This window comes from Nothoprocta perdicaria, unplaced genomic scaffold (genome assembly GCF_003342845.1).
Source record: "Nothoprocta perdicaria isolate Ctin4 unplaced genomic scaffold, notPer1 scaffold_333, whole genome shotgun sequence".
NCBI classification, from domain to species: Eukaryota; Metazoa; Chordata; class Aves; order Tinamiformes; family Tinamidae; genus Nothoprocta; species Nothoprocta perdicaria.
This window is the reverse complement of record NW_020455570.1, coordinates 548,307-568,104: the sequence shown is the minus strand read 5'-3', so window position 1 is coordinate 568,104 and position 19,798 is coordinate 548,307. Positions and strand designations below refer to the sequence as shown.

Sequence of the window (19,798 nt, the reverse complement as noted above, 5' to 3'; positions counted from 1 at the left end):
CTTGTGAAACTTCCATGAGGTAACATTCTTCACTGATTATAAGAAATGCCAACCAGAACTCTCTTCTTTATTCTGTGTGTGTGTTTGTGTGTTTAAGTATGTAATTTCCTTTTCTTAAATGTTGAAGAAGCCCTGAGAAGGGTGGGAAGAACTAACTCTCATTTTGCCAGCAGCATTTCATGCTTCAGTTAAATTACATGGACATGAAGTTACATAGGTCTTCCTTAGGAATTGTAGTAGTAAGAATCTGTTCTTTATGCAGTGTGAAAAAACTTACAGATGGAATGAAAACAGCATATATGGATTTAAAGGCAGGAAATTTAATATATGGTAAATGTTGTGGATATTAATGTTTTGATTATTTAGGAAATAAAAGGCTGCAGAGAGTTAGTTTTGAGATAGTATATGTAGCATTCTACACTTCATTTAACTGAGCAGAAAATGTGAGTTATCGTGAAAAATTTGGGGTGAGCAGTATGTTGTAACATAAATTCAGTCTTTAAGGCTTCAGTGTAGGAACCAGCCAATAGTTTGTGGATTTTGCTGGACCTATTCTGTTGTCAGATTTGAAATGCCTTGTGCTTTCAGAATAATTTGAAGAAGGAAGCTGAACGCTTCCCTCATTGGGCAAAAAAGGGCATTGATTTCAGCATTTTTATTTCTAAATTGAATTCTAGAGTGCTAATTTTTTTTTTCCAATTAATGTATTTTTTAATAACTTTTCTCTGAAAACAGAGGTTCACATCTCGGTTTGTTAGCAGAAAATGGTCTAGGCAAAGTAGGATTCAGCAGGCATTGCTTCCAGTATAGCTTTTTTTATTTTTTTCCTCCTCCCTGTTTTCTTTTCCTCCTCCCAATGCCTTAAAAAAAAAAAAAAAAAAAAAAAATTCATTATTATTTCTTTTTTCTACATGCTATGACAAGAAAGACCTCATAATGCAATCATAATGCAGAGTGATATTTCTGGGGAGGTACTATAGAAAAGCAGAACGGAAATGCATACGTTTTAACTGAAAAATCATTTGAAAACTGATTCTGCCTGTGACCCAGGAAAACCACAAGCCAACATTTCATGGTTGCATGTTTGCTCATTTCCTCATTCTTAATTTATGAAGGTGGTAGTAAGTCCCACTTGTCTCTTTGATGAAGCCTGTTCTGCCTTACTTCTGAATCACACTCTAAACACTTGTATGGTCTGAGTTTTTCACATACGTCTTGATAGAAGGAAGGTCAGTGCAGTATTGACCTGATGCAGACTGTTGCTTTAGGTTAAAACCTGTATTTTTTTTCTTTCTAATGCCTTTATCTGTCCTTGTAACTAGGAAGAAGATGAAGTTCCGGATGATGAGACTCTGAATCAGATGATTGCTCGACGTGAGGAGGAATTTGATCTCTTCATGGTAAGGTCTGAAAGATCATAAGCAGAATATTCATTTTTAAATAGGCATTAACCTTATAAGATTCAAAGGCTGGAAAGATGTGTCGAAGGGCCTTGGGCTTCATTTACTCACATTGTTCATCTGAGAAAAGGAGAGCAATCTATTTAAAGAGAGGCCTCATCACATGACACCAACTTCAGAGAGCCTTCAAGACAACGTAGTGAAACAGTGTGAGCTAGAGGAGGAGGTGGCTTGAGGAATTTAGACAGTGGAAAACTGGTAATTACCGTTTGGCTTACTACTTTGACATCATACTTTCATTTTCAGTCCTTTTCAATTCCACACTGTGCTGTTGCCAAGGACAACTACTGAAACTTAACCAGATAATAAGGTAGCAAACAGATATTGCTGTTTTCTTGGGGAGCTAACTTAGGTTTGCGATAGTTTTGCCAAGGGCACAGTTAGCTGCAGCTCTGCTGCTAGAACTGTTGAGCAATTGGCAGAACTAGATAACATTAACTCAAATGTGAGCGATTCGTTTTATGTTAGTCCTTCCTTTCTTATTAACGCTATTACAAAATTGTGGAATAATTATTTAATGTCAATATATAAACATGGCTCTTGCCATTTAGCAAGAGTCCTCTAGAGTGACCTCCTTTAGCAAGTGACCTCTAAGAGTCACTGTAATAGTCAAAGAGAACACTTAAGTAATTGTTGAGAGGAAACCACCGTCCCCTCTCACTCTGAAGAAGCTGCTTTGTTCTGCAAGATGAAGCAGTGCAGACCTTGTCATAGATGCTTGATTATGAAAGTATATCAAGAGGTACTTACAGAGGAGAACATTACTAGCACCACTAGCTTTTATTCTCACACCATCTCCTGCTTAAGGATTTATTCCTCACCTTTACACAAGTGCACATGAACCCTTTTTCTGTAAGTGAAAAAAAACTGGCAAAGGCCATATGCCTTATTTTACTTCCGTTTTGCCAAGTTTAATGATTTTGTGCTATTGCATTTTATTTAAAGTTATCTGAAAAGACCTCAAATCCCTACAGACAGCATTTTGCAGCATCTTATGCAGCTGTATCCATCTTCCCTAGCTGAGAGTACGGGAGGTACAGTGATTATGGAGAGTGCTTTTGTATCAAAAATCATGACTCAAATGAAGTGCATGGAGTTCTGTGAATGCAGATTTGCTGCTTGAAACATCTTTTTATTGTTGTTCCTTCAGACTGAAAAGGAAAGAACAAGTTCTTGGATTCAAAATGGTTGAATTTATGATTTTTTTTCAGTAAATCTATAAAATTTTGTCTTGCCAGATTAAGCTTGAAAGTTATAACAGCCAGTCAGTAAGATAGTTGAGCCCAGACAGAGGACAGTTTTGTGTTGTTTGTGATTAATTTATGTTTCTTGGATTAATCTATTCAAAGGTTTCTGAGCAAGAGTAAGGAGCTGATAAGTGGTAACAAAAAATGAAGGTGCAGAGTTGTTATGTTATGAATCCAGGGATATGTGAAGACATGAATCCTGAGATAAAGGTGCAGAGCTAAATCACTATTCAGTAACAAGGAGACCAAGAATCATAGAGTCATGGAGTCATTATGATTGGAAAAGACCTTGTGAGTGCCTCAGAATCTAAGTGTCTCAAAAGAAGGAGGATCTGGGGAGCTGTGGGGTGAAGATGATGGAGCAAGTAGTCCTGGAAATCATTTCCAGAGATCTGAAGGTCAAGAGGATGACTAAGAGAAGTCATCATGCATTTATAAAGGGAATATCAGGCCTAACCAAATGGATTGCCCTCTACAGTGAGAGGGGGCTGGCTTAGTGGGTAAGGGGAGAGCAGTGGGTGTGTTTTATTTCTGCTTCAGTGAGACTCTTATATCATCCTCATAGCCAGGCTCATTCAGATTCTTCAGTTTACCAGGATTTAAAATGCCTACAGTAAAAAGGTAAAGAACCTTAAGGAAATAAGACTTTATTTTTCAGTTTTTGCTTTTTCTGCAAGTAATTCAGAAAAGGTAACATCCAGCTTTGAGTTTTGGATCTGAAACAACAAGGGAGTAGCAAAAAAAATCTGTCTGATTCAACATGGTCATCTTCCTTTACTGTTGCACATTCTGACTGATTTTGTTTCCTCTAATTCCAGTATTTTACGTACTTTTTCACCAGTGATACGATATCTCTGCATATGTCAAAGCAATTAATATGGAAAAAAAATAAATAGCCCAAATCTCAGCGTGTTTAGCTTTTCTGTCTATTGAAAAAAAGTCACTTATTTTTTCTTCCAATCCTAAAGATTTAGGACAAAATCTGGAGCCTGAAATAACTGTTTGTATGATTTGTACAGCTCTTCCATCATTTTTAACAATGTGCTTCAGTCAATGTTACTGTTAAGATTAATAAGTAAGGAGCAAAACTTGGAAGGTTTTTTTTATATTATTTTTTCTGATATAAAAACTGGCATGGAAGTATTGTTATAGGCGTCAGAGCAGTATAGGAGCCAGTACTTCATCTATCCTAATACATTTTTTCTTTTGAATACAAAATGACAAAGCAGCAGCAATTTACTGCCTAAATCAGTGGATTTAAACTGTTCTGTTTCTTTTTTTGTTCTGAGGACTCTAGTAAGTTTTGTAGTAGTACTGAATTATATAGTAATAATAAATTATGTAGCTGAGAGATCAAGATGACTACTCAGAGTTCAGTAGTACTGTGTGTACTATGTACTGTATTCTGGGATTTTTGAGAGTAATTTTGCTCTTTACTTGCATGTAATGGCAGAATGCTTTTTAATCTGTGGTATTTGGGCCCCATTGAGGATACTGTACAAATCATTACTATACTGACTATGGTAAGGAAAGATAGGTTTACAAATTCAAGTTTTGCTAGCACAAGAAAAGATGGGACCAGAGCTTTCCCAGATAAAAAAGGGGGGCTGAATACTGCAATTTCGTGAATACTTCAGGAAAACTAAATGCCTATTTGCTCGGCTTGATTGGGGCTGGCTTTAATTTCCTTGTTGAGAACCTTGTTAAAAATCCTTTCCATTTGAGTCTTGTCTGAGTGCAGCTTGTTGGCTGCAGGATGTCAATAAGCCAGACCATGCATGCATCCAGTTTGAATGAGATGTTCTTTATAGGCAGAGTACAGGAAGGCACTGTAAAAACAGAAGGTTTCACTGTTGACTGAGGCAATGAAAAATGGAGAAAAAAACAATTACCATTGGTCTTGGAACTCGGTGAGGTCACCTGTAGTGAGGTTACATGTCTCCTGTTCCGCTTGTCAGCTCTAGGGCAACTACAAGCACCTCATTGGTGACTACATCAGTCATTTCTGAGGTTTATCATGTAGCTTGAACATTCGTGTCTTTTCATTGGAGTGTGGTTTGCTCAGCAAGTTTGAAGTTAATAACCATGTCAATTATCTTTTCCAAGAATCTTAATATATCATTATCTAGTTAATATTCTTAACACTGTACCCAATCTTATCTGATATTTCTGTATAAGCTTTGATTTATGCATAATGTAGCCGTCAGACCAGTTAAGCTGATGGGCTTTCTGGCACTGAGTAGGCAAGCTCTGCTCTGTCTGTTGATTGCTATTTTCTAATACAAGTTTTCAGAATTCTTTCTTCCAATACTCAGATTCCCATAATTAGTGTGTTGTAAGTTACTTTTTTTTTTTTTTAATTGCATAAGTAATAACAACATATGGGCATGTTGTTAGGAAGGGTTGATTTTTGCAAGTCATGTTTATGAATATAAAGAAGATACAAAAACTGTGTATGAAGGAAAACACTTGTTTAATCAACAGCTACTCCTGCCTTTTCATAACCTGATTTGTTCTATTTAGTTGCTGTCCATCTAGTGCTCTCAGTGCCTTCAGTGAAATTTAATTATGGAGAACTTGGCCAAGATCAACAATTAACAGCAGATACTCCCCGTCATAGTTGTATTTTAGAAGCATTGGCCTGGAGGAAGGAATATACCACCAAAGGATGAGATCTGAAGTGCTGAGCAAAATGCAGTAGACAGGAGATCCCTTGGTTTATTTAATAGTGGCCCTTGTAACTGCTGTGTCCCTTCCCTCTGTGTTCACAGCGCATGGACATGGACCGTCGTAGGGAGGATGCCAGAAACCCCAAGCGCAAGCCCCGCCTGATGGAAGAGGATGAGCTGCCATCCTGGATTATTAAGGATGATGCTGAAGTTGAAAGACTCACATGTGAAGAAGAGGAAGAGAAAATATTTGGAAGAGGGTCCCGTCAGCGCAGGGATGTGGACTATAGTGATGCTCTCACAGAAAAACAGTGGTTGCGGGTAGGTACTGCTTTTTTCTTTTTTACAATCGTTATTTACTTATTTGGTGTGGATATTTTTTTGATTTCACTCTCTGAAGACTACATAGTATTACCAGGGAAAGCACCATGTAACAGTTACGGCCCAATTTCTGGACTTAAAATTGTGTGGAAGACAGAAGTTAAAATTTAAAGCAGTGCTGCTGAAACTTGTTAGTCGTACTTGGTAGATGCTGGATCAGAACAGTGGTTCTTTCTTTTACAACAATTTTTTATGCCATTGTTCTTGACATAATTAACCTCTGTGTTTTTTAGATGATACTTAGATATTAGATTACTTAAGATATACTTTTTTTTACAATAGAGCAGACCAGTGATTAGTAGATATATAAAACTTAAAAAAAAATAAAATAAAAAATGCACAGATGTGCACACAAAATTAACACTTTTAAAGTTTGGAAATTTTTGTGCAAGTCCTCTCATGCTTTTTCATTTGCAGTTGGCTTACTGTTTCTTTGCTGAGATCAAAAACCTTCATAAATGAAAGCAAAGATTCAAAACTTACTCATAGCACATCTCTGTTGCAGTTGTCACTTATCCTTGTAATTCCTTTGCCCCCCCCCCGAATTAATGAATACTAAGGCATATTCCTTCTCAGAATGTTAATAGAAAGAGTGGTAAGGGGATGAGGACTGATTTTTGCAAAACCTTTTCAAAACCAAGACAGAGCACATTGCCCAGGATCACATCCTGGTGGGTTTTGAAAAGCTCCAGAATAGGAGACATACAACTCTGAGCAACCCGTGCCTTGCTCTTGTCCAACAGCCACTCACCACTGAAGAGAGTTAGGCCCCATCCTCTTGACTTGTAAGACCCCCTGTCAGTCCCGTGTGCCGCAGGCCGAGCACTGAGGGGCTCTGCCGGCCCTGCTGCTGGCCGAGGGGCTCGGGGCCCTGCCCGGCGCCGCGGCCCCGCGCTGGCCGCTCTGCACCAGCCCCGTGTCCCCCCGGGGCTGCCGAGCGCCGCCCTGGGCCCGCGGGGCTCCGCGTGTGGCCTCCCCGGGGCCGAGCGGAGGGTCGGGCCCCTCCTGCCCCTGCTGCCCACCCTCTTCCTCGGGCAGCCCGGGCCGCCCGCGGCCTCATGGCCCTCCTGCCGCCTCCGGGGGGGTCTGGGGTCCCGCAGGAGCCCAGGGCCTTCCCTGCAGAGCTGCCCTCGGGCAGGTCCCCCCATCCCCGGCCCCTGCCCCGGGGCAGGGCAGGACCCTGCGCTGGCCCCCTGAGCAGCAGGAGGTGCCGCTGTGCTCAGCTCTCCAGCCTTCTACGCTGTGGAAGACACCATTTCCTTGTTTACACAATTCTTAAAGTTTATGACCACTGTTCATTCAGTCTTTTCCGATAAAAATTGCTTTCTGCATCTCTTAATTATTTTCATTGTTTTTGTCTAGCTACTGTTCATGTGACTGATGTCTTTGTGTAGATAGGTCAAGAGCTAGCTATCAGTATTGCAGGTTCAGCCTCATTTGAATGAAGAGGAGTTATTTTACATAACTTTCGTCTTGTTTCTATGTCCCAATGTAGTGTTTGTTTTCTTCATGGTAAAGATTCTAACTTGTGTATTACACAATTTGAGATACAGTATAAGCTCTTAATCCTTTTCTGTGGATATACTCCCTACCCAGTTGTTTGATATCCTGTTTTGTACAGTTGATCTTCCTTTCTTTATAAGAGGATTTAGCATATGTCCTTGTTGAAAAATATCTAGGTTTTTTGAGTTCACAGCACCAGGTCAACAAAATGATTTTGATTTTTTTTTAACTTGTCCTCAGGTGGTCTTGTGCTATCAAGTTGGTCTTTTTTTGCAGCTTTAGTAGCTGCAAGCATTCTCGTCCCTCTTGCAAGTTATGAAAAACACTGAATAGCAGTGGACTACATGGAACATTACTCCCAATCCCTTCCACTTGCTAAAGTGCCGTTAAGGAACTACTGGGAATATAATTTCTGACCAGTTTACCATATACCAGGCCATATTTTTTTCTAGTCCATGTTGAACCATTGTGTGAAATGTGATCTTGCTAAAGTTAAGCTGCTACATGTAGTACTGCGTTTTGAATGTTGCTTGTTTTCCTACTGAAGGAAGCACAGGGCTTCCCTCCTGTTCTCCTACTGAGTTGTTAAGCTTGTTCTCTAAGTAGTTAAGTTACAGCTTAACTGCTGTAGTGCATTGTAGGCACTTCTGTGACTCTTGTTGTATGCATATTTTCAGATGACAGCTGTATACTTAAGTGTGCTGAAGCAAATGCAAGTGTTGGAATTACTAATATTTTTCAAATTCTTTATTCTGAGGAATTAGACTTGTCCTGTAACACTGCCTGTGCAGATTCTGAACAAAAATCGTCCTCTTGCCGTGCATGCTAAAAACCTAAATCATGATCTTGACCCTGCTCCTGACACCCTAATGCCAAAAGGACTAGTTAAGGAGTGTTAAAGCCTAATCTCTTCAAAAAAAGTTTTAGAGTTCCAAATGCTGACTAGTCCCTCATGCCCCTTCTCACTCTCATGTGTTAAAGGTATGTGGCAAATCCCTAAAGGAAAGATAATGCCTGGGCACACATGCACATACACTAACAAAAGCATGTTGGCTTGCTGAGATGCCTGCGTTTGGAAGCAGAATACAAACTGATTGCAGGAGGTGAAAGGGTAGACTCGTGCTGTGCCTGTGAGATTGTGCAGCTGCTCTGAGCAACCTGTGAGTGAGTAACTGCCAGCCTCCCTGGGAAGACGTAGCACAGGGACAGACTTCATCACTAGCTGTCGCTGCAGACTGGTGTTTGGTGATGGTTGGCATGGCAACCATGTTTCCTTTTTGTAAAGAAAAATGTGGAGTGGGGGACAGAGGAAGAGTTTGCTGTTTGGGGTACTTAGGTTGTCCCTATTTCCATTTCAACTGCATTGACTGTGGCATAGATACTAAGACCACCCTTGCTTGTTAAATACAGTTCATCTTGTTCTGCTGCACTTTATTTCATTCTCCGAACAATTACTCTAAATTTCTCATGATGATTGAAATATTTCGCATGTAGATACCACTTCTCCTTCAACCTGTTTTCTGGTGGGGTGAAATAAAGTTCTTTTGCTTAAATGTTCAGATTTAATTTAAAATAGTTTTCTATGTTGGACAGTAGAACACATTTGAGACCAAAATGTGGTAAGCTGAGTTTTTGTGGAAGAAGAGAAGTATTTGTGGAACTGACTAAAAGGTTTTGTGTGTAAGGTCATGCTCAGGATTCTTTCCTACTCATTTTTTTTTCTGTCTTCCCTATTCCCCTAAACCCTGTCTACAAAGTTCTCTGATATTCTGCTGAAGCTGATTAAGTGTGTATATGCCCCACTCAAAGAAAATGATATTCTGATCCAAACTGTGTGCTATGTAGTACAGAATTACGGATCATAGTGAATTTATAAACTTTTGGGGAAAAACTTATTTCAAAAACTTGACTGCTCTATGCTTAGAAAGTCCGAGCATTCCAGGATGTTGACTATTTCATGACCAAGAATAGCAGAATTTCCCAACCACTGATACCATTTTCTAATGTGCAAGGTGATGCTGATCAGTTTTATACCATTATCAATGTGTATGTGTGTGTGTGTGTGTGTGTGTGTGCGTGCATGTGTGTGTATATAAATATATATAATCACTATTAGTACTGATTTATGTCAGTAAAAGCTGATTTCCTGAAGGATGGGGAGGTTAGGGAGGGCGTTGCTTCTTGCCATCAGGAGATGTGAAAATCGTGCCCATTGCCACATGATGATTTTGCTGACAAGATGTTGAGGAAGAAAGCTTCACTGATCCACTTTAAGCCCATGTCAAACCAGGCTGTTCTTGTGTATTCTATGTACAATATTGTCTATTTGTCTTTGGTATCCCTTTCAGAAAATGCAGTTACAAACCTGTCTAAGGGGAAAAAAAAAATGAGACTTTCGCAGCTACTTTTAAAACAAAGTAAAACTCAAACCAGTGAAGGAATTTTTCTTTGCTTTAGATATGAGTGGCAATTTGAATGCATCTATCTTATACGTTTAATTCTCTCCTTTCTGGCAGAGTTCAAACCTGATTTATACTGCTAATTATCTTTGTTATAGAGAATCTGGAGCTAGACTTGAGGGTATCACTATTGGAGTCTACCAAAATCCTTTGAAATACTTTTTCTATATTCAAAAATTATTCTCAGTAAATTTATTGTTCCATAAATTATTGTTCTTTGTAGAAGACAAGAAAACTGAAAAATATTGCAGAAAAGTACCAGTTAATAAAACATCATGTCATACTTTTTAGGATTTTTTTTTCTTTAGAAAACATGAAAATTATGGAATCATGTAAACAGAATTTGTATTTTTGGAAATGTTGTTTTATTATTGAGAATATTTGACTAATAAATTGCATTTCATTTGAAACGCCCATACTTATCTAACACACTGAATTTAATACAGGGATATCATCATACATGACATTCTGGGTTTCAGACCCTGTTTATTTTATTATTGTTGCTTTTGCATGCAGGATTTTTTTTATCAAACAGACAGTGCTCTTAAGATGCCTCTGCTATTCTTGTTGTAGACAAGGATCTTTAAACACTTTTTGGAATTCTGAACAGCATTAAAAAGTTTCCTATGCTGATTTGCATTTCCAACTTGAATAAAATATTACCCATACTTCTAAGCATCCATTTTGGCCAAAAATCACCTCACCACCCTGGAGGGAAACAAAGCTTTTTGATTTATTTTGTTTTGTTTATTTTTTTCTTAACCTGTCATCAGGAACAAATTTCTGAGCAGTGCTAGTTTCGTTAGCTGTCTCTTATTGGCAGACCACAGTAGTTACGAGGAATTTTCGTATCCCTTGTTCTCTGTGCAGTAGGTAGGACAAGCAAAGGTAACCATTCTGATGGATCCTTTTGTCATGAAGATCCAGTGAAAAATAAAGTGAAAAAAAAAGGTTTTTGAAACTTGATCTTTTGAAATTATATTTCTTTTTGCTGTAAATACTTTATATTTTGTTTATAATCTTTTTGCTTCTCTTTCATTACCTTGCACATTTTAAATTTGAAAATAAAAAATACTTGTTTGGGAAGGTGTTAATGTGCTCAAATGTGAGGTAGAAGGACAGCATATGAAAGGAAATACATAATGCCCTCACCCTGTTAGCAGAAGTTGAGTTTAGTTGTGACAGTGCACAGAAGTGCCACATGTTATAGTGGTGTCCTGTACTGTATCATTAAAAATGAGAATGTTTTGAGGTGCTTACAAAAGTTGTGCCCACCTGCCTGCAAAGTAAGAGAAGTATTTTGTAGCTCATTTTATAAGGTGAGAAGATGATTTTAATAGCTTTTCTGGGTATTTAGTAGTGTCACTGGATAGCTGTTAGCTTGAGAGCTAAATAATTCAGTTTATTCTGAGGCTAGGGCTGAGACTACAAATGAATGCTTTCCCACTGGTAATCATTACTTTGAGCTTTTGTCTCCATTGCACTCTTCCCACACTAAAATAAAAGACAACTTATTCTTTATTAGGAAACTATGTATTAGGATATGATAAACGCTTGGTTTGTGTGCTACAGAACCAGAACTGGTACTGTGTACTTATCGTTACTCAGTGCTTAGAAATTTCAGAGGCAAATATATTTTTGCTATAGATATGGCAGCTGCTAGAGAAAATATGCTGCTTTCTGTCTCTAAAGTTAGCCCTTCTATAACCAAATCCTAGCAAGGTGCATTTTGTGCAAATAGTGTCCAAAAAAGAGCTAAGACTAGGAGTTATTTCCAGGAGTCTGAGATGATGAGAGTATATCTTCTGATTTCATTAGCAGAGTCTCAAAATCACAAAGGAGACTATGCTCTCTCAATGAAGAAAGGCTAATTCCTGAAGACCTGGTAACAACAAATTAAAAAATCATTTTGTAATTCTCATTCTGATGGAATGAATTTTGAGAATTTATTCATAAGGAACATTCGAACATGAAAAGTCTCTCTCAACTTAATGATGTGTAAAATACAAGACATGCCGCTGGTCTGCCAGGGCAAGTAACATTAGAATGGAAAGATTTCACCCTTTTCCTGCAGAGCAGAGATATTTCACATTTCGTAAATCAAGCAAAATAAGTGTTTAATGGGAAAATGAACCAAAGGCTTCCATTAGTGTGGGAACCATTAGGTAAAGCAACTACAATATTATATTGTGAAATGTGGTAAATCGTAAGAGAAAATACTTACCTCAAGATTGGGAAGAGAAAGCATACTACAAAAATACTTAATAATGACCATTTAAATGAGTTTCATTTTTTAGATATTGTTTCCCACGTAAAGCAGACTATGACTTGTCTGAATAGAAGACAGTAAATTTTGGACTCTTGAAGAACTTCTCTTTCAGGGATCATCTAGTCTTTATTGTTGAGTCTCTTCAGGATTTCAGTGGGATCGTTAGCCCCTGCTTTCAGGCATCTGTCTCTGAGCCTGAAATGCTGGTAAACTACATTAAACATTTTTCTTAAGCCCTAAACTAATTAGTTAATTAAACTATTAGCTAAATGATAAAAATAGGGAGAAAAAAAGTGTCTCAGAAGGACAGCAAAACAAATATATGCTATCAGTAAGAGATATATTTTAGAGGTAGTATATTCCAAAGGATGAAAGAACTGGAATGAGAATCCACAGTAGAAGTTGCCAAAATCACCTCTCTTTTTTTCCTTCAAAGCTGTAAAATTCCAAGAACCAAACATCATCTATTCTGCAACACAGGAGAGTTCTGCTGCTGACTCTATTCCATTTGTATTATTTCAAAGAAATTTAGGGAAAATGAGAACAGTAATCCCTCCATCTCTTCCCCAAATGGTAATTTTCTCAAGGAATTGATTTTCCTTGCTCCTTCTGCTAGGAAAGATAATATACTCGGTCAAGAATAAAAGGATAACTGTATTCTGTATTACTGAGTATCCTGCAATACCTTTGTCTGTGTGTTCTGTATTGCTAAAATATATATATATTTCTGAATTTAAATTGAGAATATGTTAGAAAATGCTGATAAAAGCAGAAGGGATAAAAAAAAAAAAAAACCTTCCCCTTCCTCTGAAAATATAATCACTAAATGCATCCATAATCCTGTCTGTGCAACAAACAGGCATCTCTGTTGCAGTGAACAAGATGAATGAGAGAAAGTGAGGTATTTCTGACGTGTTAAGTTTTCTTCAAGATTGACTGCCTGTGAAACTGAAGCCGGGAAGTATGTATCTTCCATCAGCTCTTTCTTTGTGCTGGCTGAAAATCACATGTAATAGGTGATTCACAAAGAAAAATACTGCAACAGACAACAGGAAAAACTTGCCTATGGTTAGAGCTGTTTTGCCCAAACAGGCTCTCTCTTCATGGGAAGTGAGAGGCTCCCTGCTTAAAGTCGTGTCAGAGTTTCCTGGCGTCTATTTCTACTGCAGAAAACCTTTTCTGTATGAAATCATGGAAAAAAAAACCCCATGAATGTTTGTTGCGTTCATTAAGCTTATTGGGAGATTAAGGCTCCATACGGGCTTCAGGCAGGTGTAAGAAAAGAATTAAAAGTGTATATATACTTACGACTTACATAAGTCTTGCAGAGATGAGCCAGTGAGTTAGCTGAATGTGTAAAAATGGCACTTTATGAACTGAATACTGTCTTCATGCTTGCACATATGTATTTTTTTCTTTGCATAGAAGTTTTTTATCTAATATTATTTTACAAACACATGCACTCTTTTTGTCAGCTATTTCCTCTTTTGTTATCACTTAATCCTTCCAGAATTAAATCCTTGAGAATCCTTGAGAATTGCAAACTGAAATTAATTTTTAACATTTGTTTCACTCAGTCTTAAGGATAACTTGAGTGAGACAGCTATTCCTTGCAATGTACAATGGTAAATGGTGATACTGTAAATGGTGAACTTACCATTTTCTAATAAGCTTGCCTGTGATGTTTGCATAAATGGTAGTCTTGCAGTATAGTTTTTAAGTTAGTTGTGCCTCAGGCAGTCTATAAATTTTTCTTCTAATTATACTTCCCAAATTCCTTCAACCATTTCCACTGCCGGTCTGTTTAACAGATGCAGGTTACACCCTGAGTCATTGCTGAACTGGTAAATTCTGAACGGCCATGTAGGATGGCATCTACTTAACAACAACAATTAAAACATTACTTTCATAAAGTGCTGTTTATCCTTTGGCAACTTTCACGTGCAGTATTCCACAAGTCCATTACATATCCCCTCCAGTTTTGAGTGACAAATTTCTATCACTGTGTTTAGAAACAGTATATTTTCCAAAGTAATAAGAATTGTACCATATGTGATCTAGATTTTTAAAAAGAGGCAGAGAATTTAAAAAGACTGTTCAGTGATCAACAGCAAGAAGCTGATATTCCTAATTTCTGCTTTGTTTCTTTTTTCCACTTTCTGCTGCTCCCAGTTTAGGTTGGATTGGGTCAAGAGACTGTTTATTCAAATGATAACTTCCTACCAAGACAGAAAGCACAAATACACTTAAAATGGGAGAAGTGAAGCGCACTTAGGTTTGAAAACCTGTAGAAGACCCTTACAGTTAGTTCTATTGATATTTTAAGAATGTGAATGAGCAGCTGTTGAACTGCGCAATCATTATGAATTCTGTTCAACATTGATCATTTCAATGTCATGAGCACAGTTTTTGCATGTACTTGAGTTTGCTAAGGAAAGCATCTTCACATTCAGTCTGGTAAATAACTACAACTTCTCCTGATTCTCACCCACTTTCTCCCTATTGCTCTACCTGTTTTTTTTTTTTTTTTTTTTTTTATGCTTTAACTGTCAGTGGGTTCCAATATCTCTGATTATTTTGTCCTTCAGCCTTTCTTTCCCCAATTTACAAAAAGCTCATAGATGCAAAGTGAGGTTAGGCTGATCCCATTTAAAATCATTACTTAACCTTTTGGAATTTGATTTTTTACCAGGGTTCATTTTTTGAACTAAAGAAAATTTATGTTGTTGCAAACTTAGTTTTACTGTAACTTTGATTAAATTTATCACTGATTGCTCAAGGTTATGCTTTTCTTAATTATCATTATCACATTAAATAGCTATGTCATTTGAAATTTTTGTTCCAAATCAGAAATAACATACTGAAGATTAAAATGTTGATCCTATAAATATTTAAAATAATTACCTATATTTTATAATGCAAATAATGTCATGTGTTGCTTTGGATTTGCTTGCAATATGTACTTGCATTGTACTATCAGATTTTGACATCAGTCTTGAAATCAAAATGACATGAAAAAAGTATTCCTAATTTTCATTATTATTAATATACAACAAAAATAGGCATCTTGAGGTTCTTTGCTAGGCAGGAAATTCAATTTTGTATATCTCTTGTGGGATACTGTCCAACAAGAAAAGGAAATTCAGTGACCTTGATCATTCTGACTGTTTTTTTAACGGTCAGAATTTTAAATATTCTTACGATATTTACTCATTGCATTACTGATGAAGAATCTTGTCATTGTGTCGTCAGATTTTTCTTACATGCAGTATGTTGCTATTTTTCTTCTTCAAAATCTTCATCAAGAGCATGCTTTATGTATATGCTACAGCATAGGGAGAGCTCTTCTGTTATGGAGCAGGGGAAGTAGCTGTAGCAAGTCAGCAAATTATACAGTTTTGTGCAACGTAAAAGCAGACTCAGATATCAAGAATCACTGTTTAAAAAATGAGCGAGATGGTTTGTAAAGAGAAAGAGGAAGATTTTTTGGAAACATGAATTTCAACTTGGATCAGTCATCAGAGAAAAAAATTGGAAGATATGTGGAGGATTTGGAAGATGCTAAAGAGAGATGCTGGTAAAAGCAGTAAAAAGATGACATTTTAGTGCTCTAGATGTGTGTTATTAGACCTTCCTAAAATTATGGTGCTGTCAGAAGCCTGTATGTCCTTTGGCATTTAGCAAAACTTACACATATATCTTCATTAACATGAACCAAAACACAGCAACAAAAGCATGGAAAGCAGCAGGATTTTGTCAGTACTGAACATAACATTAAGTTATTGCACTTTTTCCTTGGAATTCGGAGATATCTAAGTCTTTTGTGAGCTTCTCAATTCTATGCAAGATTATACGCTAAAGTTTTCACAGTTCTTTCAAAAAAATACAGTCCAAATTTTACTGTCTGTTTTTGAATTGTTCCTGTGAGGAAGGAAGCTGTTAAAATTTCATTTACATTCTGTTTTCCTTGAAACCCTTGCTATTCATCTCAGTCAGAAGGGATTCAAGCATGGGAGACGTCTGTGTTATGTCTCTTGGGCAATATGTCATCTATTAGGAACAGGAGATTTGCTTCAGGGATATACAGAAATTATTTTACTGGCACCTTTTTTGGTGTAACACTGTAGCAAGTTTTCAAAGACTTCACATAGATGAATTAATTTAATAAATATTTTGCCATTCATGTATACATAATTGTATATTTGTAGATACATAAATAATAGTTTTAACATCTCTACTGATACTTGATTTATATGAAGTAGCTTAAATAATCCTGCAGGGTTGCATAAACTGTAGGTCTGGCATGAAGTAGTTCTGTTTTTGTCCAAGAGAGAAATTTACCATTTGAGAACTAAAGTTAGTTAATCACATTAACAACTGTTTTAGTCTGCTATTTGTGTAATGCTGATTTTCTAGTGCTTACACTAATCTTTTAAGTTAAGAAGAATTTACATGCATGCACGTAAACTTTGAAATAGTATATACCAGACTGTATTTTAGTTTTCTATTTTCTTAATTTTATTTTCCATTTTTACTGTGTTCATAAATGTAGTATATAGAAATTTCTTTGTACATTTCCTTTTCTTTTTGTGCTGTCTCACAAGATAGTACCCCAAGCAGGAATTGTATACACTATATCATTGTATACAGTATAACACAATAGTATATTAGCACCCTTCGGTGACAAGGATGTTATAGAGCCGAGGGAAGGAATTTGGCAAGAAAACTGAATTGTAAGTGTATTTTATTTGAATGAATACTGATTTTCTGAAGGAAAACCCCACCAAAATCTTAATCCTTATTTTGTTACTTCTCTTCAATTTGAGTAGTTTAACATTTTCTGTAACCAAAACTTGATCTGTTCAGATAGATCAACAGATCTGTACAGGACAATTTGTTTTTGTAATAAGCAATTTTTTAATGCTTGCAGTTTTTATTTCAAAAGCATACATGAGATTTTCTAGTTTTGCTATTAGAATTCTAACAAGAATCAATAACTGCCTTGTGAAAATTGGATGCTTGGAATAATAAGGGGAGAAATATGATAAGTAGTTGTCAATATTAAAGCCGGATGAAGGAAGAAGGCTTCAGGCCTTGTAGTAGTAGAATGAAACAGCAGATTTGAGTATCCACAATCCTTTCAGTATTAAATTTTCAGTAAAATAAAATTACTCGTATATGAAAACATAGCCTTTCCCCAGCTCTCTTTTTTTTCCTGATCAGCTGATGAAGAGACTAGCAGCTCGCTGCTTTGCTGGCTTGTTAATTTTATCCCCACTAACTGTGATTTCCGATAGCCGGCCTGCTGATAGTGGTAAGGTAAATATCCTTTTTCATTGCCGTCTTGAAGATTCAGTAGAGCAACATCACAGGCATGTGTAGGTGTGTAACACATCAAGAGCTGGTGTTCTCCGTATTTCTGTGTACAACCGAGTGCTTAAGGAGAGCGATGACATTAACTGTTGACAGCCTTGCATGCTGTTTTTATTATTAGGATTTCTAGCTTCCAAGATTTGCAGCGAAATTTCCTGTTCTTAATCTTTGCTAGCTGCAGTGGTGTGCAGTGGGTGTCCTGCTTTAGCCAGATGAATATTAATGAATTTGTGTGCAGATTTTTTTTTCCTTCCCTTTTCCTCCTAACTCATCAGATTTCAAGCCTCCTTCATAGTGGTTGTCTGAGTGCTGTGGAAGCATGATGGAAATTGTCTTTTGATTATTAAGGCCTAGTTTCAGCTTGTCCCTCAGGATTCTGTGTTCATGTTTGTTCTGTGGATTTGCACATCGGAGAAGGCATAGGATACAGATTTTTAAATCCCACTGGTGTTTTTTAACATGCCACGTTGTTTTGTGCTATGCACCAGCTTTTTGCACAAACTGTTTTTCGAGAGACATTGTACACAATTGAAAGAAATTATGTCTGCGCTGTAATCACGCTTTTTATATAGATTGTTATACTCACATGATCATAAATATTAGCCATGTTTGATGCTGTGGAGAAATGAAGGTAATTGCCTTATGATTAGAGCTCTTTCAGCTACGAGAAAGGATTGATTAGCATTTGCATGTACTCAAGGCAATATTGAGAGGCTAAAGGGACAAATATCAACATCAGTTATATTCTAAGAAGGCATTAATCAGAAAGTCTGATTTTTTTTTTTCTCTTTAATTTCAATTCTCTTATTACCCAGTATTTTTTTTTCTTTTGTTGGCTTTCCCAAAGCAGGAAAAGTTCAGTCTCTTGATTTATCGCATGGATATGATAGTCAGTGTATGAACAGGTTTCCTTTATTCCTAGTTTGTTTTTGTAGATATTTTATTATCACTCCGCATAGTGCTGCTGGGTCTGGTTAAAAGTGCACGTTTGCAGGTAATTGAAACTAGTGTTCATTGTTTGTGACTGTGTGGGGTTTTTTTTGTTTTGTTTTGTTCTTCATCCCATGTGTGTCTTTTACTATAAAATGCTGTATTGTTAGTGCTTCTACACCTTTGTTAGTTGCTATTTTGAAAGAAAAATATGGATTTTAGAGATGATTTTAATGTTCAGGCAATTTGTAAGTCATTTCAACAATGTGGAAGAGAAACTGAGTCTGCAGTTTCTGTGCCTGCCAGATAAATTGTCCATGTGTTTGTATTTAAAAAGAACTGTATGTGATCTCTTACCGCAAGTCAAGCAATGTTGTGAAAGTGTGCACGTCAGCTTTGTATTTCACATATATCTGCTTTCTTAAGAACTGCCACTGATATAAAGAAATGAACATTTCTTGTATGTTCTTTCTGACATAGGCCCTCATTGTATGTGAAATTTTGACTTGGTATGGAACTTAAGATGTAAAATAACATGCCTGTCTTTAGGTAGTAATGGAATTCTTAGAAATAGTGGAAGTCTAGTGACTGTTTTATTGCCAGCACCCCAAAATTTGTTGAACTCTTAACGGTAAAACGTTTGCATTTGGATTATCTACGTCCTGTTGAGTTCTGGTTTTGATGTGTTTAAATACAAATTATTGTTTCTCTTTGCAGACTTACTCTGCTTAAAGGTACTATTTTTGAATTCTTGATTGTCAGGCAATTGAAGACGGAAATTTGGAAGAAATGGAAGAGGAAGTCCGGCTTAAAAAACGGAAGAGACGAAGAAATGTGGATAAGGATTCTGGGAAAGAAGATGGAGAGAAAGCAAAGAAAAGAAGAGGCAGACCTCCTGCAGAGAAGTTGTCACCCAACCCACCTAAACTGACAAAACAGATGAATGCTATTATTGACACTGTGATTAACTACAAAGACAGGTAAACATAGGTTGCTTTCTTCTGTTTCTCATTTTCCTCTTTCTCATTTTCCTGTCTGTTTCTTTCTTCTCTGTTACTATCCCTTTCTGTTTCTCTTTGGACCTCCCTATCTCCCTGTAGGAGATAGTATCACCTCTGTCTGTCTGTCTGTCTTGGCCTCTCTGTCTCTGCCTCAGCCCCCTTTCTCCCTTCCTCTCTCTCTCCCTCCCTCTCCTTCTCCACACCTCCTTCCCCTGGCTTTTTTTCCCTTCTTGCCCTGTCTTTCCTTCCTCCTCTTCTCTTATGCCCTTTCCTTGTCTCTTTTGCACTTCCTCTCATGCCCTTGTCTACCCCTTCTCACTCGTGCAGATGCGGCCCTTCTCTCACACACACCCTTTTCAATCTCATGCATGCTCCTTTTCTCTTTCATGCACGCATCCTCTTTCACACCTACTTCTCTCTCATCCTTTCTCTTGAGCGCCTCCCATTTCTCTCACTGCTTCTCTAGACTCTCTCACCCTCTCGTCCTCGCTCTCTTGCCCTTGCAT

General features: G+C 37.3%; 1 protein-coding gene across 1 annotated transcript in view; it reads left to right on the top strand.

Annotated features, from left to right (window-relative positions):
* Positions 1-19,798, top strand: part of SMARCA2 (SWI/SNF related, matrix associated, actin dependent regulator of chromatin, subfamily a, member 2) — a 96,481-nt gene that overhangs the window by 57,609 nt on the left and 19,074 nt on the right. The window contains exons 26-28 of the mRNA XM_026043656.1: positions 1,323-1,400; positions 5,479-5,697; positions 19,054-19,271. Of these exons, the coding sequence (XP_025899441.1) occupies positions 1,323-1,400; positions 5,479-5,697; positions 19,054-19,271 (515 nt within the window). The remainder of the gene's footprint in view (positions 1-1,322; positions 1,401-5,478; positions 5,698-19,053; positions 19,272-19,798) is intronic.